Raw genomic sequence first — 18750 nt, 5'->3', positions numbered from 1 at the left:
CAGAGCTGCAAAATATGTGAAACAAAACCCAATAGAAGTGAAAGGAGAAATAAATCTACAATTGTAGCTAAAGATTTCAACACCTCTCTCTCAACGATTGACAGAATAACTTGACAGAAAATCAGCAAGCTCTCTCTATAGAAGAACTCAAGAATACCATTAACTAACAGGATCCAATCAATATTTATAGAACACTTCATCCAATAAGAGAAGAGAAACATTCTTCTCAAGTGCTCATGGAATATATATCAAGATAGACCATATCCTGGGCCATAAAACAAATCTCAACAAATTTAAAAGAATTGAAATCATACAAAGAGCATTCCCTGATCACTACAGAATCAAACTAGAAGTCAGTAATGAAATGATAATACGAAAATCTCCAACTTGGAAACTAAACAATGCACTTCTAAATAATCCATGGGATAAAGAAGAAGTCCCAAAAGAAATTTTGAAATACATTGAACTAAAGGAAAATGAAAATACAACATACCATAATCTGTGGGACATTACTTAAGCAGTGCTGAGAGAGAAAGTTATCACATCAAGTGCATATTTATAAAAGAGAAAAAATCCGAAATCAAAAATTAAGTTCTCATATGAAGAATTTGGAAAGAGTAAAATAAACCCAAAGTAAGCAGAAGGAATAGAATAATAAAGGTAAGAGCAGAAATCAGTAAAATTGAAAACAGAAAAACAGAGAAAATCAATAAAACAAAGAACTGCTTTTTTGAATAGATCAATATAAATGACAAGTTCCATAAGACTGACAAAGAAAAAAGAAAGAATGTCATATCAGGAACAAAACAGGGGCTATCCATATGGACATCAAGGTTAATAAGAGAATACTGCTAACAACCCTGCACACCCAAACTTGACAATGTAGATGAAAGGAACAAATTCCTTGAAAAACACAAACCACTACAACTCATTCAATGTGAAATAGATGATTTAAATAGCACTATAAATATTAAGGAAAGTGAATTAATAATTTTAAAACTCCAAAAAAGAAATTTCCAGGCCCAATGATTTCACCAGCAAATCCTTCCAATATTTAAAGAAGTATTAACACCAATTCTATGTAATCTTTTCCAGAATGTAAAGGAATCTATTCGTCAAAGTTCTCCAAGAGACAGAACCAATAGGATGTGTGTGTGTGTGTGTGTGTGTGTGTGTGTGTGTGGAGAGAGAGAGAGAGATTTATTTTAGGGAATTGGCTCGTGTGATCATGGGGCCTGGCAAGACCAAAATCTGTAGGGTAGGCTGACAGGCTGGAGACCCAGGCAAGATTCAATGTTCTGGTTTTAGTCCAAAAGTGATCTGTTGACAGAACTCCCCTTCCTCCAAGGGAGGATAGTCTTTTTCTATCGAGGCCTTCAATTGCTTGGATGTGGCCCACCCATATTATGGAGGGTAATTTGCTTTACTCAAAGTCTGCTGATTTAAATGTTAACCTCACTTCAAAAATACTTTCACAGACATATCTAGAATAATGTTTAACCAAATATCTGGGTACCGTGGTCTAGCCAATTTGACACACGAAATTAACCACCATAAGAAGAGAATACTTTCCAACTCATTTTGAAAAGTTAGTATTACCCTGATGTCAAAACTGAAGAAAATTAAGACCAGTATCCCTCATAAACATAGACTCAAAAATCCTTAACAAAATATTAGCAATATAGTATTCAGCAATAATGAAGAATAGAGTATTCAGCAATAATGAAGAATAATCATACATCATGACCCAGTGAGGTTTATTCCTGGGATGCAAGACTACTGCAATATTCAAAACTCAATCAGTGCAATCTACCATATTAACAAGCTAAAGAAAAAAATCATAAAACCATACCAACTGATGCAAAAAAAGCATTTGATAAAATTTAATACCTATTCATAATTTAAAAACTCTCAGGGAAATAATGATAGAGGAAAACTTATTCAACTTATTCTCTTATAAAAAACTTCTTCTTTTGATGAAGAGCATCTATAAAAAACTCACAGGTAACATACTTAATGATGAAAAACTGAATACTTTCCCCCTAAGACTGGAAACAAGGCAAGGATGTCCCTTCTCACCACTCTTATTCAACATAGTGCCAGGAGTTACAGCTAGTGTGTTAAGGCAAGAAAAGGAAAAAAGGTATAAGATTGGAAAGGAAAAAAATAAAACTGTCCCTCTTCACAGATTTGTAGACAATCTCAAGGATCTACAAAATAACTTCTAAGACTAGTAAGTGAGTTCAGCAAGTCTCAGGATACAAGATAAAAATTCAAACATTAATTGTATTTCTGTGTAGTGGCAATGAACATGTAACAAAGACACTGAAATAAAAAATGCATTACCATGTACGATCATTTTATTTTTTAATTTTTAAAAAATTCCCAGGTATAAATCTCACAAAACATGTACAGGACTTGTATACTGTACAAGTTTTTACTGAAAACTGTAAGATGCTAATAAAAGAAATCATAGAAGATCTAAATAAATGGAGAGAGATATTGTGTTCATGGATTGGAAGACTCAGATTAGTAAAGACATCAACTCTCCCCAAATTAATGTACAGTTTTAACACAATTCCTATCAAATCTCAGCAAGATTTTTTTGATATGTAGAAAATATTATTCTAAAATTAATACATACAGTCAAAGGAACTAGAATAGCTAAACAATTTGAAAGTATTTGAAGTAACAACGGCTGAGAACTTTCCAAAATTAACGATAGACATCAAATCACAGATCCGGGAAGCTCAGAGTATGCCAAGCAGGATGAATGCAAAACAAACAAACCAACACACACACTTGTGCCTGTCACATTAAAACTTCAAAAAGCAAATGAAGACAAAATCTTGAATGAAGCTACAGGAAAAAAACACCTGACCTACAGAGGAACAAGGATAAGAATCACACTGGTCTTCTCCTCAGAAACTATGCAAGCAAGAAGAGAGTAGAGTGAAATATTTAAAGTGTTGAAAGTAAAAAGCCACCAACCTAGCTTTTATATCTGCAACATTATTCTTCAAAGCCGAAGGAGAAATAAAGACTTTCTCAGAAAAGCAAAATTATAAAAGTGGAGAACAGATTGGTGATTGCCAGATATTAAGGGTTGGGGAGGAAAGTCCACGTAGTTATAATCAGGCAACATGAAGATCCTTATGGTGATGGAAGTATTCTGTACCTTGAGTGTATTGATGTCAGTATCCTGGTTGGGATATTATACTGCAGTATTGCAAGCTATTACCATCGCCGAGACTGGGTAAAGGATATACAGGATCTCTCTGTATTATTTCTTACAACAGCATGTGAATCTATAATTACCTCAAATAAAAAATTTAATAGGGGAAAAAAAACTCAGTCTCTTCATGATTGTTTCTTCTTTATCCTCATCCTGGGGTTGTTGCTAATAAGCTCTGAGAGGATATAAGCAGATGGCATCCTTGCAGCAGCGGGCAGCAGGTATCTATTTCTGTGTCAGCACCATGCTGGCCTCCTGTTCCAGGTGTGATTCATCCTATCTTATTCCTGTAGTGCCTGGAGGGGCTGCAGACCTTGAGCTGGCTACCACATAGTATCTTGGTGTCCATCTGCTAACATGTGGCCTTGATCCCCTAGTAGTGATGTAAACCCTCATTCCTGCCACAAGACATATAGAACCTGGTGGCACCCCACAGCTATGTCAGTGACTGCTCTGGAGTGCCTTCAACCACAACTTCAAGTGCACCTAAAACTGAGGAAACTGTCTCTGCCTCCCCCCACCCCAGTATACTGTGCCACCAGTTCTCAACAATACCTGCCAGCTGTCACATCAGAGTGGCACGGAGGGAGGGGTCATTTCCCTGAGAATTGTCCCTTGGTCCAAAACCTGGTTATATGTTTCTATTTTCCAAACTGCACACCTATAAGGGGTTCCCACATGTCCACATTCCCCTAGACTTGACCACAGGAGAAACTGGTTCTGCAAGGATGCTTGTGAATTTTGTCTTCCATCTAAACCAACAGTTTTAAACTTAAGAACTAACATGCTTCCTTTCTTATTCAGGTTCCATAACTTCCTTTCCACAAGGCGACGTGCGACTTATGTCTAACTTAACTGGGCTGAAGGGAAATATCTTTGGGTAAACAAGTGAAGAGAAGAGATCTGAAGAGGCTGACAAAAAGGACAAAGTACATCAATTAATACACTGAGGGGTGGGGGTTACACCACTACAGAAAAGTATCTCTGTAGTGTGTGAAGGAAGGGCACACATCAGCAACGCTCCCAAGATACCACTTCTCCAATAGCACACAGGGCTTTGGCTGCGGGCTTCAGCTAAATGCTGCATACAATTTGTCCTTCAAAGATAATCCAGTCCTGCCATGGACCTTAAGAGTCAAGAAGCTCTTTGGAAATACTTATTAGTGTGAATGTATTTAAAAGAAAAAGGAAGAAATACATGGAAGAAAAAAAAAAAAGAGGACAACCTTGAACACAACACCTGAGGGAAATGGACCATTTGCAAACCCTTGTCTTAATTTTATCTTGACAATAAGGCTTTCCTTTTCCTTTCTTCCGTGCTGTCCTCCAACTTCCTGATGCTTTTCACTGCGTGCTACAACCTCTGTTTCCATGTGGACCTTTCGCGATGCCTTTGCGCTGCACACACAAAAGTCCTTTAGAAACTCCGGCAATATACTTGTGTGTTACTAACCAGCTGCTTGCTAAGTCACCTCACATCCTGGTGCACACAGCACTATAGATAATTAACGTTGTGAATTCTCTATAAAAATCCAAGCCAATGTCCCCTTGGTCAAAGATTTCAAACACAAGAAAATCCTTTGTTTGAACAGGAAACTGATTTGCGTACTTACTGTTAACTAGACAAACAACTTGTAAATGAATCGCATTTGTTCTCTTGGCAGCTCTGTTTGTACAAAGAGGCTTAACTGGAAGATTAAAACAAATTCTATCTTAAGATACTGTGCCGTAAAACCATACACCTGCTCAGAGTTCAAAGGACTGTCGTCTTATTACAGGTTCTATAAGCATCAGGAAAATTTTACACGGTAAATAAATAGTTCATAGTAACAAACCTGGATATCTAAGGCAAATCTCCCCCAAGTCCAAGGTTTCTTGGGCTGGCAAATTGAAAAGAGAAAGCCAGACTTATCAGCTTTCTGAAAAAAAGCCAGCTAGACTGTTAGTGTGGAATGCTTTGGAAACTTCCAAAGTACTGTTGATGCAAGGAACTGATGAGCTCTAAAAAGCAGGGAAAACATGAAGCCACTTTTGGATTCTATGACAGAAGGATTTTGCTAATTCCAGCAATAATTATGGTTATGAAGAAATTCTGCTTCCTAGCCTATGTTGTGATTACCAATTCTTTTCTATCAAAGTAAGTGAAGAGAGAAATAGAAGTAACTAGGAAGCATGGGAGAAGTTTTAGAGAAGCAACAGACTGTTCAAGCTGTCACCAAGGTTGAAACTTTCTGGGAAACCATCCACACCCAAGATAATATTAAGATAACCCAGGTTGCAGTGGGTGACAAAGGGAGAGGCCCATTCATCTAGGTGTTAAGAAAATGACTGCTGTTATTACTTCTACCTGCATTTTTCAAATTAATGACCTAATGCTGCACAGGCTGAATAGACCACCTCTCAAAGGATAATTGAATTTATTTTTTTAACCCAGGGCAGGAAATGCTCTTTCTGGGCTCTGTCCCTCTCCTGAAGCTGCTCTGGGTACCCTGCCAAGGATTGCTCAGCAGGTCCCTGTTGTCCTTTTTTGATCTCATCCAATCCTTTCGCTTTAGGCTCTCACTTCTCTCTTTAATGTACCTCCTGCATGTTGTGTAATAGAAGTGACCTGCATTCCCCTGGCTGCCTGCTTAGAGTGGGTAAAGATCACCTTGGGCAGAAGTATAAAGAGGTAGTTGGCTTTGTCTTCGAGACACAGGGACACATAAAAATGCACTAAAAGTTGAGACTAGACTGGGTATTCATGGGGCCCTGGGGTAATTGTGGTTCTCTCAGATGAAACAAACGGTCTTTGGGAACTTGAGTTATTCCTGTGGATCCTTCCTGAGTGGTGTCCAAACAAGTGGGTCACTCATGGGCTCGATGCCAGTGAGTCCCCCTGGCCCCTGACCCAGGGCAATTCATAGAGTGCCCAGTGGCTGCTTTCAGTCTCTGGTCCCTTACAGCACAAGGTACCCAATCTCCTTGTAAATTGGGCTCTTTCACTGAAAGAATTATGTCTTAATTATTCACTTTCCAGAGGAACTTTCTTTACAAAACCTCCAAAGTTTAAGTCTCTTGGCAGTTTTCTGTCAGTTTTAGCAAAGGTTTCAAACCAGCCAAACTCAGAAACACATTCATTACTCATTCTGTCTCTCAAGTTCCTTTTCTTCCAATGTCTGTTCTGCTCCTGGGTAACTAGTGCATTTAATTTTATAAATCCAGATAAAATCCCTAGAAATAAAACTTGCAAGGGCTCCACTTACCTTGTTTAGGTAAGGGGAATCATGACAACTTCACGGAATGCCCCGTTGGAGTTTTCTTTGCTTTTACCATGGAAGAAATCTGCACTGTATGAGCTGTTCTCCAGAAAGCACCCTCTACACATCATCACGTTGCCCACTCCTTCATTTCCTGCTATTTTGGGGGCAGCAAAACACCCAAGTTTAAATTTTGATTGCGCCCCTTCCTAGCTGTGTAACCTCAGGGATAGTTCGTTTTACCTCTCTAAGCCTTGGTTTCTGGCTTAGCACCATGCCAAACAGTCTTATCTGGTCTTCCTCTCTGGATTTTCCCTTGGAGTCAGAGGCCATTTCCACCTCAACTGAAAAAGACAAAGCATTGCCACGCAACTAACAAAGAATTAGTGCCTGTTCCTTGACCCTCCCTTTATAAGATTTCCTATTTCCTGCTGCAGCTGCTGAAGTTAGGGATTCACCGACTTGAACTGTTGCTATTGACTCATTTCTCATCTTCCTGTGACATCCACAACACTTATTTTGTATATATATATGAAGAGAAGAAAGTATCTAACATGTGGAGATGAAAATTTAATAATGCTTGTTGTATTAATGAATGAACCCTACTTAATGGAAACCTGAGAGGATACAACTTTTTAAAAACTAAGATGGACATGACTAGACCCACAAATGTATTATTTAGCAAAACACTTTGCAACACCAAAATTGCTCACCATGATGACCAACTGGCTTCGTTGAAAAGAGTTAGTGTTTTGAAGAGGAATGTTCCCTTGACCATTAGGTTTTCCTGTCAGTATTGTTCAATGATGAACCCAGAGAGGCCTGATTTTCTGAGTTGAAGGGAGGTCAAGTTGTCTTGTCTGTGACACTTATCAAGTGTTTCCTTATGCCATATGTCAAAGACTATTTTTACGCAGATGCAGAAGTCTTTTGTTGCTAGAGTAAATAACAGGAGAACAAAATCCCAGATATGAAATTATTTAGAAAACACTAAAAGTGTAAAAAGTGATAACAATAGCTATCTCATATGGTCATAGTGAGGATTAAATGAAATCATATGTTACATACTGAGCACAGAGCCTAGTGCATGGTATGCACTCAGTAAATGTTAGCCATTGTTCTTTTTACAAAAGTGTAAATTAGCCTTTTGAAATCTCACAGAGACTGCAACTAAGCTAAAAATATGCAACTATGCTTATGAATATATATTAATGACAAGTGTCTGCTGTCTTTTAATACCGTATCATCATAAAACATCTGTCTTGGTACAGATGGCTAGATGTAGGGCCTGAGTCATGCATTTGGGCACCTGTGAATTACTGAGGGTGTGCCCTTCAGGAAAAAGCTGTAAAGGGGTGAGGAAGAGAAGGGAGGAGTAAAAGCAGAGCCAAGATGTGGTCTCAGATTAAGTCTAGTCTTTCCTTGAGCCAAAGGGAGGCTCTGGAGCTTAAATCACACTACAAAGTTGTTGCCCCTGGAGGCAAGGGGGCTGACCTTTCGTAGCCCCATAGCCATCAGTAATTTGCTGTGGGCTGTACCTCCTTCACTTCACATGAAAGATAGGGCATAACCTCTAGGATAAGGCAGCCCCCTTCAGCTGAGGGCAATTCTCCAAAACAGGGGAGGCACCTGTGAGCCTTTAGCAGCTAACGTGGCAGCTGAGGCATGGGTACAACAAACAGGTGTGGTCGATTGTGTGCAAAAATGAGGCCAATTACTCTCCTCTCTGTATCCACGCCCCTTTCCATATGACTTTGTGGTTCCCTACCCTCTGTATCTGGACTGGCTTTAGGACTTGTTTTGACCAACAAAATATGTGGAAGTGACATTACGCTAGCCCTGCCCCCTCTGTCCGTCTGCAGCATGCATCCAAGGCCAGAGCTCAGGCCTGCAGCCTGGGTTGGTGCCTCCTCAGCCTCAGGGGCGTGGGAGCTGAGGAAGGGGCTTTTAAAAAATAGTAATAAAAGGAAAAAAAATAGTAAAGTCTTTGGCAGTTTCTGTCTACTCAGATCCTCAAAGGCTGCAAGGTTTTGCTGATCTAGATTCATTAGAAATGTCTCCTTGCCAGCCAGGGCCAAGACCCCAGCCTGCTGAGAGTAGAGACCCTCCCAGTCACCAGGCTGCCACCACCCCAGAGGGCCTTGTCTTATAGAGGCCCAGGCCTGAGGCTGCAGAAATCTGGGGCAGTCACCATCAAGGAGCCCCTCTCAGGGCCAGAACTCCTTTGCCAGTGTGGACTCCTCACATCGGGACTGCATAACTAAAGCAGTTGCAGTTTTATTTTTTTACAGCTTTTTTCCCAAAAACGATTTGTAGTTGTGTGTGCAGCACTTTGCCCTGATATGTGTGCTCTACAATAAAAACCAAATCTAATATATTTTAAAACAGTAAAAAAAAAAAGCAGAGGGAGCTAGGGCTCAAAAGTCCTGGTGAGCTTTCACTCACTCTCTTTGAACTCAGACGCCACCACACGCACAAGCCTGGATTGGCCTGCTGGATGATAAAAGACATTGCTCCAGCCAACAGTCAGCCAACCACAAAAAACGTGAGTAGAGTAAGCAGCTCCCAATCAACACTCATGCCTAACACAGACACCTGAGCGAGCCCAGTTGTGCTCAGCGGAGCCTGGACAGATTAGCAGAACTGCCCAGCTGACTGGTAGACTTGTGAGCAATGATAAATGGTGATTGTTTTAAGCCACTGAGCTTGGGGAGAGGCTGCTTTTTAAAACAATAGGCAACTGATACAATCAATAAAGGGAACCTGGACAGAAACGTGGAGTTAATGCAGCTGATCAAGCATCTTCAAGCAATAATTCCTATAACCACGCTTGAAATTGTTTTTCTCAGAGGAGCTTTTTAAAGGAGCAATTGGTTCTATGACTTTTTAAAAAAATAAATAAATAAAAGCCTAATCTGTCATAATCAGGCACATTCTTCTCAGTAAATATTGAATCCAACTCCTACAGGCTAGTTTAATTCCTGTCTAGCCTCAGGGATACATATCTAGACTTAAAATCAGCTTTTGTCTAAGTGCATTGGTCTTACCTCAGTCATTAAAGAAATCCACTTGAGGTGTACTCAGAGAAAGAATTTCAGGGTTGAGGACTGGCTCCCCTATTTGTTATTTGCATAATTTGGCAAATAACCTGTCTGAATCAATTTCCTCATGTGCTAAATGAATATTCCATATTTACTGAGAAAACTTGTCAAGAGGCCCAAATGAAATACCAATGTGAAAATCTAGGTAAAGTGAAGAGTATCCACAAACATAAGTGAATTCAAGGAGACCTAATCTGTGTAATCTCCTTGGAAACTCTGGGATGATAAGATAAACAACCAGGAGTCCTCATTGTATAACCGTCTTGAAAACTTCCTGAGATGAATGTGAAGTCGATTTTGAAACACATGTTCAAAGTTGGAGCCTTTGTGATATTTCCTAAAACGTGAGACAAGACAACATGGTCTTGAAATTCTCACCCTGAGGAAGAAGACATCTAAGATGGGCCTCACAAGGGATTCTGACTGATCATGAGCAGGGAAGAGGCTTGGCAGCATAGCCCAGAGTACTTCTCACCTGACCTTAAGACGTTTGTTCTAAATTCCTCAGCAGAGGGAACAATGAAATGGAAAAGTCCTGGTTACACATTGAAGGCCTAAACAAAGAGTTGGCTTTCCAGTTCAAGGTGGCTAACTGAAAACAAGGTTTACTCCCTCTCAAAAAAAAAGAAAAAAAAAAAACCATTAAAATAACAAAATCATATAGATATATTTTTAAAAAAATCTTAGCACAGTGGTAAATTTGAAAGAGATGCCACCAACGAATTTCTGAAGTATATATAGCAATTCACGCCAGATTGAAAGTAAAACCTAAAAGAACTAAAAAGGTCATAATCTCATACTGAAAAAACAGAAGGTCAAACAATGCGTTTTCCCATCTATGCCCCAAAATAATCCAAACAGCAGGATCAGTGGGAACTAGGGGAAAGAGCAGGATGAAGGCAGTTGGTGAGGTGATTCATTAAAGATGATAAAACCTTTACATCGGTATCCACCCACCCCTGTTGTCGTGAAGTGAGTGGTTACTTCTTAGAGCCACAGACTCTTGATTGGTCTGCAATGAGGGCAGCTCTCTCAAGTGGGAGTTGAGGCATAAGAAAGCACAGAGTGGCTGAGGCTGGAGAAGCAGAGTACAGCCTGTGGTTACTGGAGAGACTGGGACTCCTGGTACTGTGGTCCCACCCACACTTGCCCACTTCCCCACACAAACTGCTGGAGCCGGCCTCCCATAATCAGAAACTGTTTCAGTGTTACATGAGCAGTGATTTTCATTTCAGTTAGGACTCACATACACAACTGGGAAGAGACAACAAGAATGTCCAAATATTTGAGAAAAAACAACAGAAAAGACATCAAATATAATTTTTAAAAATAGAAATAACAAAGTTCTAAACTCAACAAGTAGAGGAATTAACCCTTGGGGAAATGATGGAATCACAGCAAATGAAAGAACGCTACAAAATAATATAAACATAGGAAATGAAATAAAACTGCAAAATAAACATAATTACTTTCCTGAAATTGGTTGGAAGGGATATTGTGTTCAAAAGAAAAGAACAGATTGCAATGAAAAAGCAACAAGGGAGATCTCTGAAGTTAAAAATATGATCAAAATATGATGAACCAAAAAGCAAAATGCACATAGGTGAAGAGTCAAACAGTCAGCTGAAAGACAGAGACGAGTGATTCTCCTACCATGTGGTGCAGAAGAAAGTAGTGACAAATGTGGGGGGAAACTTAAGGGACGTGAGGAAGAGATCTGGAAGAATCATCATCCATTTAATAGAAATCTTCAAAAAAAAACAGAAGAGAGAGAATGGAGGGGAAGAAAATAAAAAACCACACAGTAAAACGTTCTTATCAGATCTTCAGATGAAAAACCCCAAATTTAAAAAATAAAGAAAACTAGGCTCACCTTGGTGAAATTTCAGAACCTAAACAATAAAGAGATCATCCTAAAACATTTCAGAGAGACAAAGAATGTATCCATAAGGAAACAGAAAGAGATTGACACCGAACTCTTAACTGCAAATTGGGTTTCTAGAAAACAAAGGAACAATATCATCATAATTCTGAAAGCCATGCTGAACCTAGAATTCTATACCTAGCTCAGCTTCTCACTGAAAGATAAAAACAAGGTAAATATTTGGGGAGCATGCACTTATACCCTCACTGCGAAAAGGTACCATTGAAAAAACACTTTCTAGAAGAATATCTGAATGTCACAATGAATATGTTCCATTTAGCACATGTGGAGAGAACAGTATACATGACAGTAAGAGAATTACATTATTTTAAAGCTCCATGGAATAGTTACAAAAATTGGCTATGTATTAGTTGATATATATATACATATACAAATGCTTAATAAATTTCAAAATGGAGAATTTATTTCAGCCAGATTTTTCTAACTCTAATGCACAATAAATTAACAAAAGCAAAAAATAATCCATTCAGTTGAAAATTGTTAAGCATCTTTCTATAATAAATCCTGAGTAAAACTAAAAGTATAAACAAGTGAGAGCTGAATGACAAGGAGACACGAGCTACCGGATGTGGCCAAAGCAGTATGCAGAAGAAAATGCAGAGCCTTAGAAACATTTATAAGAGAACATTAAAATTGAAAATAAATTCTCTAAGTATCAAATTAAGAAACTTAATAAAGGAAACTAAGTACAAAGAAATGAGGAATAAAAGATATAAAATAGAAAAAAATTAGTAAATACAGATTTGATTAATAAAACAAAGTTGTCTTTCTGAAAGACAAATTAGTGAAAGCTTTAGTTAATACAAAAATTGGGAAGACGTCAGCACCTCTGGAAAGATAGGCACAGGTGAATGACAAAGATCATATAAACTGAGATAAGAGGTTAGAAATGTCTTCTGAAGGCCATGGAAGGGTCCCTATAGGGATTTGTAAGGAGAGGAATGAGTTGGTCAGATTTGTGGTTTTGAGAGAAATCCCTCTTATAGCAATGTGGAAGGATTAAGGAGAACAGAGTCAGAGAAACCAGCAAACAGGCTTTGCAAGAACCTGAATAAAGCAGTGACAGTAGGGATAGAACGCAGTGGAAGAAGTCAAGAAGGATTCAAGAAAAATAAAGCACAGAATTGGTGACTAACTGGATGGTAGGTGTAAAGAAGACAGAGGAGAAGCAGGTTTGGGGTGAAAATGAGGATCTCAGGTTTGGACGTGTTGAAATTGAGGTACTAAGTCATCCAGGTAGAGATGAGCTGTCTAATATTCAGATACACAGCCTGTAGGAGGTCTGGATTAGACATATAAATTTGGGTCTAATCTGGGTCCAAGACTGGTTAATTGTGAGTCCAAGAATAGATTTGGCGCCAATTCTGATCAGTCTGTTGTGTTAGAGTGAAGACGTGTTTGGAAGGACTTTGAGGCCAAGTCAAGGTTGAGCAGTAATGAGTATAAGGACAAATCAGCAATGTGTGCCATGGGCACGGGTGAGAGGTGTGGTGGCGGGCAGGCAGTACATTCATTCACCCTGTTATAAAGAGTAGTCGAAGTCACGAGGAGGATGAGTTTGCCCCTAGACAGCATGTAGCCTGAGAAGAAAATAGTGATTAAGAGAAATCCAATGGATCACCAATATTTAAGGAGTGGAGGAAAGAAGTCTGTCTTCATACAGGTTCAGCAAGTTTATCAACCCAGTTTTTTAAGCATTTCATCCTTATCACTAGGAGCCACAAGGAGTTGCAGGTGTTGTGCCTATAAATTAATGAGGAGATTTGAAAGCTACACTCATCAATTGACTTCACTACTTTATAGCTACATCCACAAGAATTTGAGCTGAAAGAATTGTTAATCACAGTACTTATGTTAATTGTCCCAATACAGAACTCCTATCCATTGCCTTATGCCTTTTTTCCAAGCCTCATATATTTTAGATCCCATAGTTAACGCGTAAATGAATTTCTGGAACAAATGCTTTCTTTGGCTATCCTCAAAACACTTCATTGATTTCTTCTTTTCCTCCATGCAATACAGAAATAGCCTACGATCCTTATTAAATTTAAATTAGGTTAAAAATTTATGTACATATGCTGAGTTCTTAGAGATAGGATGGCCTAGATCAGAACTGGGAGAAAACGTCCATAAACGTCCTGGAACATAAAGGCAAACTCATCATTATAGGATTCTAGAATCTTAATATGTTGCTCATGAGCGAGGAAATATTTTTATTGCATTCTGTTGTCATGGGAAAAGACCTAATACTAGAAGGCAGAAAGCATGATATATCAATATATCAACAGCTGCTGTGAAAGCTCGAGTTAGCTAATTAGTTGTTGGGGTGACCAACTTGTCCCCATTTGCTTCAGACTTTCCCAGTTTTACAGTGAAAGCGTTGCAGCCTAGGCAACCAGCTGCCCAGAATAGATAGAAATCAGAATAGTTAGTTGGTCATGATATTGGTTGCTATCTCTGAATCTTAATTTCCTCACTTGTAAAATGGCATGACCAGAATGAATCACCTGTTAAATCTCAGTTAGTTCTAAAATTCTAAAGACAGATAAATTATATACACGAAAAAGGTAGCTGCTTGCATGATACAATTTTCCTTGTACCAACAGGTGACCTATTCAAATATACTGCCTCTGCTATATAACACAGTATTTTAAATCGCCAAGATTCAATTCAACAAGATTATATCGATGGGTCGCAACCTCACTAACAAACAGAGCAGGATTTACATTTTATAGAGACCTAAAGCTAGGAGAAAATAGGAGATGCAGAAGCAAAGGGCAATGCTTGGGCCTGGGGAGTGCCCCATTTTGAGACGGTGAGGCTTGCACTTCACAGTTCTGCCCATCCCGCCCCGCCAGCATCAGATCCCTTTTCTTTTGTTCAGTGGTCATCAGCAACAAAAGTCCTGAATAGAGATCAGCCTCCAATTAGAATGAAACAGGGCTTTGTGAAGCCATGAATACAGGATGCAGTGAGCTGGTTAGTATAGGGCTGGTCAAAATAAAAGGGAAGCTTTCTCTAGCTGAGACCAAGAGGTTGCTTATCTCTGCGACTCCCATTATTGAGTCACTTGGAAAGATAGCAGGTCCAAAAGAGTGTATGGGGTTGTTTTCCTGCCCCACTTCCCATGAACAGCTACCTTCAGACACTTCCATTCTTCTGAGACACAAGCAGGTCTCAGTGGGACCATCTGAGTTTTACTAGTGTCATCTCTCTGGGAGGCATTTTGCAGCACCAAAAGCCAACTGAACTGTTCCTTTTGAATAAAGAGTTCATCAAATCTGAAAAGATTTCTATAGGATAAAAATAAAGAAAAACTAAATACCAGACATTAGGATCCTGTGGTTCACGCCTCACAGCCACTGACTTGTTGTCAGCTTAATAACTGTCAGTTGAATCAGATGTTCTTACCTGAACATCTCTAGCAGCAAAACAAAGACTGCAGCGTCTTCTCGAGGCTCTGAATTCTGGTGACTGTATCCTAAAAGGAATGGCAGATGGGTTCAGAGATGCGTCCAGTTCCAGGAAGAGGTGGACATCGCAATTAGCATCCAGTAAATTAAAATTTTATTACACAGAAGACAAAAGCTAACAGCAATCTTTTGTCTACTGAGAACCATATAGAAAATGGGTTTAAATTTATCATGTTTCTCTCCTGCTTAAACATAGCTTCCTACATCCCATACAACGAACTCCAAATTCCCTAAACTGGTAATATTCAAGATCTACCACTGTTTATTCCACCCTAGATTTCCAACCTCATCTCCCATTTCTGAGTTCAAATCTTGATCTCTAACTATTCTGTTCTAACCATCATTTCCTGAGTACTCCTACATCTTTCCCTCTCTGTGCCTCACTTGTATAATGCCTTCCACCTGGACTACCCTCCCCACTTCTGTCTTCTCCTTGGAATCCTATTTATGCTCCAATCTCCGGCCCTTCACAAAATCTTTCCTGAGTTCCCCAGCCCACAGTGATTTTTCTGGCTTCTGAATTCCTACAGCACCTATTCAAAGGCCTACATTAGGTACTTAATAACTAGCGTGTTACCTGTTTTTTCACACACATGTGTCTTGTCTCCCCAACTAGATGCTTATATCCTTGAGGGCAGGGACTTTTATACCTTGCATTTCCCATCACTATTATTAAACTAAAATAATGCAGTTTACTGAGTCGTGGCTTAGGTCACAAGAGCACGTCCTTCTCTGGAGATTAGGAGACTTGCCCATTGGTCTGAAACAATTTAAGGGAAGAAAAATTGAAGCTGAAGGGATAATAATAGACTCCAAAAGGGTAATAATAGATAATCATACTAGATTCCTGAAGGATTCTAAAATTAGATACAACTGACAAGCTACTTGTCCTAGGCCAAACAGAAAACAGGATGGAAAATCCGGGCCTATATAACAAAAACCATTGACTGAGGAATGAGAGTATTTAGCCAAGGCTTCTATGGGGTTGTAGTTATTATGTCAAACTCTGATTCAGTGGTATTATTAATTTTTTGCAGTGAAGCGGCATAGTCAACTGTCATTAAAGGAAAATCAGATTGAGGGCTGTACGGCAAACCCAGCCAAAGCTACAGTAAGTTCAATTTCCTCCTTTCACTTTCCTTCTTATTAAATTTATCTTCACAAGAGACAGTGTTTTGGCAGAATAATTGAGTATATTTATTGCAAGATTGAGGGAAAATTAGAATCTGCAAGCCGATGATGAAATTTGCTCAATGACTATTAGGAAATTTTAGTTAAGATGTGAAGACACGCGGAATGTAAGAGACCGCAAGTTTATAAATGAGCCTTCTTGGTCTTTCAGTAGAGGCTCATTATGAGATATGTTGTTCCACCTAGAGCCTCATAAAGATCCCATATGTCCTGTTTTCTCTCTCTCTTTTTCTCCTTCTATTTTTAGTATGTCATTTTCTACAAGACATATAGAGCTGTGCTGTGAAGAAAAGTAAATTTAATATTCAAGCTCAGCAGCAACAAATGTAAAACAGGATTACCAGTGAGAAAAATTTTTCAAAAAGAGAGGAACCAGATGTCCAGCAAGAAGGAATCACTTTCAAGAAGGCATACTTGATTGAATTTTTTTAAAGACTTGATTTAGAGCAGTTTTCGGTTGACAACAATATTGATAGAGAGGTACAGAGATTTCCCATATAGCCCCCAGCCCCATACATGGATACCCTCTCCCATGACCAACATCATTCACCAGAATCATATGGTTTTTTGCTGTTTTTTTTTTTTTTTTTACCAAAGATGAACCTACGTTGACACATCATAATGACCCAAAGTCCATAGTTTACTTTCGGGGTCAGTCTTGATGTTTGGTGGTGTACATTCTGTGGGTTTGAACATATGTATAATGACATGTGTCCACCATTATAATATCATACAGCAAATTTTTACTGCCCTAAAATGCTCTGTGATCCACCTATTCATCTCTTCCCACCCCGTCCCCACACCAGCAACCACTGATCTTTTTACTGTCTCCATAGTTTGACCTTTTCCAGAATGTCATATAGTTGGAATCATACAGTATATAGCCTTTTCATATGGGCTTCTTTCACTTAGTAATATGTGCTTAAGGTTCCTCTATGTCTTTTCATGTCTTGATAGATAATTTCCTCTTAGTGCTGAAGCATATCCATTGTCTGGATGTACCACAGTTTATTTTTCCATTCACCCACTGAAGGACATCTTAGTTGCTTGCAAGTTTTGGCAATTATAAATAAAGCTGCTATAAACATCTATGTGCAGGTTATATGTGGACATAAATTTCCAAAGTGGCTGTGCTATTTTGCACTCCTACTAGCAATGTATGAGATTTCCTGTTGCTCCACACCCTCACTAGCATTTGGTGTTGTCAGTGTTCTGGATTTTGGCTACTCTAATAGGTATGTAGTTTTATCTCGTCATTGTTTTGATTTGCATTTCCCTGATGATATATGATGTGGAACGTCTTTTCATATGTTTATTGCTATCTGTATATCTTCTTTGAAGAGGTATCTGTTAAGGTCTGTGGCGCAGTTTTAAATCAAGTTGTTTGTTTTCTTATTGTTGAGTTTTAAGAATTCTTTGTATATTTTGGATAACAGTCATTTATCAGATGTATCTTTCACAAATATGTTCTCCCAGTCTGTGGCTTGTCTTTTAATTCTCTTGATATTGTCTTCCAGAGAGCAGAAATTTTTTATTTTAATGGAGTCCAGCTTATCAATTATTTCTTTCATGAGTAGTGTCTTTAGCATTGTATCTAAGAAGGCATCTCCATACCCAAGGTCATCTAAGCTTTTTGCTATGTTATCTTCTAGGAGTTTTATAGTTTTGTGTTTTATATTTATGTCTATGATTCATTTTGAGTTAATTTTTGTGAAGGGTGTAAAGTCTGTTCTAGATTTATTTCTTTGCATGTGGCTGTCCATTTGTTCCAGCACCATTTGTTGAAGAGACTATCTTTGCTCCATTATATTGCCTTTGCTTTTTTGTCAAAGGTCAGTTGATTATATTTTAGGGGTCTATTTCTGGGCTCTCGATTCTAGGTGACTGATTTGTTTGTCTATTCTTTCACTGATACCATGCTGTCTTGATTACTGTAGCTTTATAGTAAGTCTTGAAGTCAGGTAACATTAGACCTCCAACTTCAGTATTGTGTTGGCTGTTCTGGGTCTGTTCCTCTCCACACAAACTTTAGAACCAGTTTGTTGATATCCATAAAATAACTTGCTGGAATTTTGATTGGAATTGCATTGAATCTATAGATCAAGTTGGGAAGAACTGACATCTTGACAACGTTGAATCTTCCTATCTGTAAACATGGGATATCTCTTCATTTATTTAGTTCTTCTTTGACTTTGTTTATCAGAGTTTTGTACCTTTCCTCATATAGATCTTGTACATATTTTTTTAGGTTTATATCTAAGTATTTCATTTTTGGGGGTGTTAATATAAATAGTATTGTGTTTTTAATTCCAAATTCCACCTGTTCATTGTTGGTATATAGGAAAGTAATTGACTTTCATATATTAACCTTATATCCTGCAACCTTGCTATAATTGCTTATTAGTCCCAGGATTTGTTTGTTTATTTTTTTTTTGTCAATTCTTTTGGATTTTCTACATAGGTGATCACGTCATCTACAAAGACAGTTTTATGTCTTCCTTTCTGATCTGTATTCCTTTTATTTCTTTTTCTTGTTTTATTGCATTAGCTATAACTTCCAACACAG

At 38.5% G+C, this 18750-nt stretch overlaps 1 protein-coding gene across 2 annotated transcripts in view; it reads left to right on the top strand.

Annotated features, from left to right (window-relative positions):
- Nucleotides 1-18750, top strand: part of CCDC192 (coiled-coil domain containing 192) — a 224797-nt gene that overhangs the window by 190854 nt on the left and 15193 nt on the right. For both annotated transcript variants that reach the window (XR_011425093.1, XM_023617767.2), the window contains one exon: nt 16031-16104. Coding sequence is in view for 1 of the 2 variants with exons in the window: in XM_023617767.2 (XP_023473535.1) it covers nt 16031-16104 (74 nt within the window). In the remaining variant the exon portion in view is untranslated. The remainder of the gene's footprint in view (nt 1-16030; nt 16105-18750) is intronic.

Source organism: Equus caballus, chromosome 14 (genome assembly GCF_041296265.1).
Source record: "Equus caballus isolate H_3958 breed thoroughbred chromosome 14, TB-T2T, whole genome shotgun sequence".
Taxonomy (NCBI): Eukaryota; Metazoa; Chordata; class Mammalia; order Perissodactyla; family Equidae; genus Equus; species Equus caballus.
This window is presented reverse-complemented; position numbering and strand designations above follow the sequence as displayed.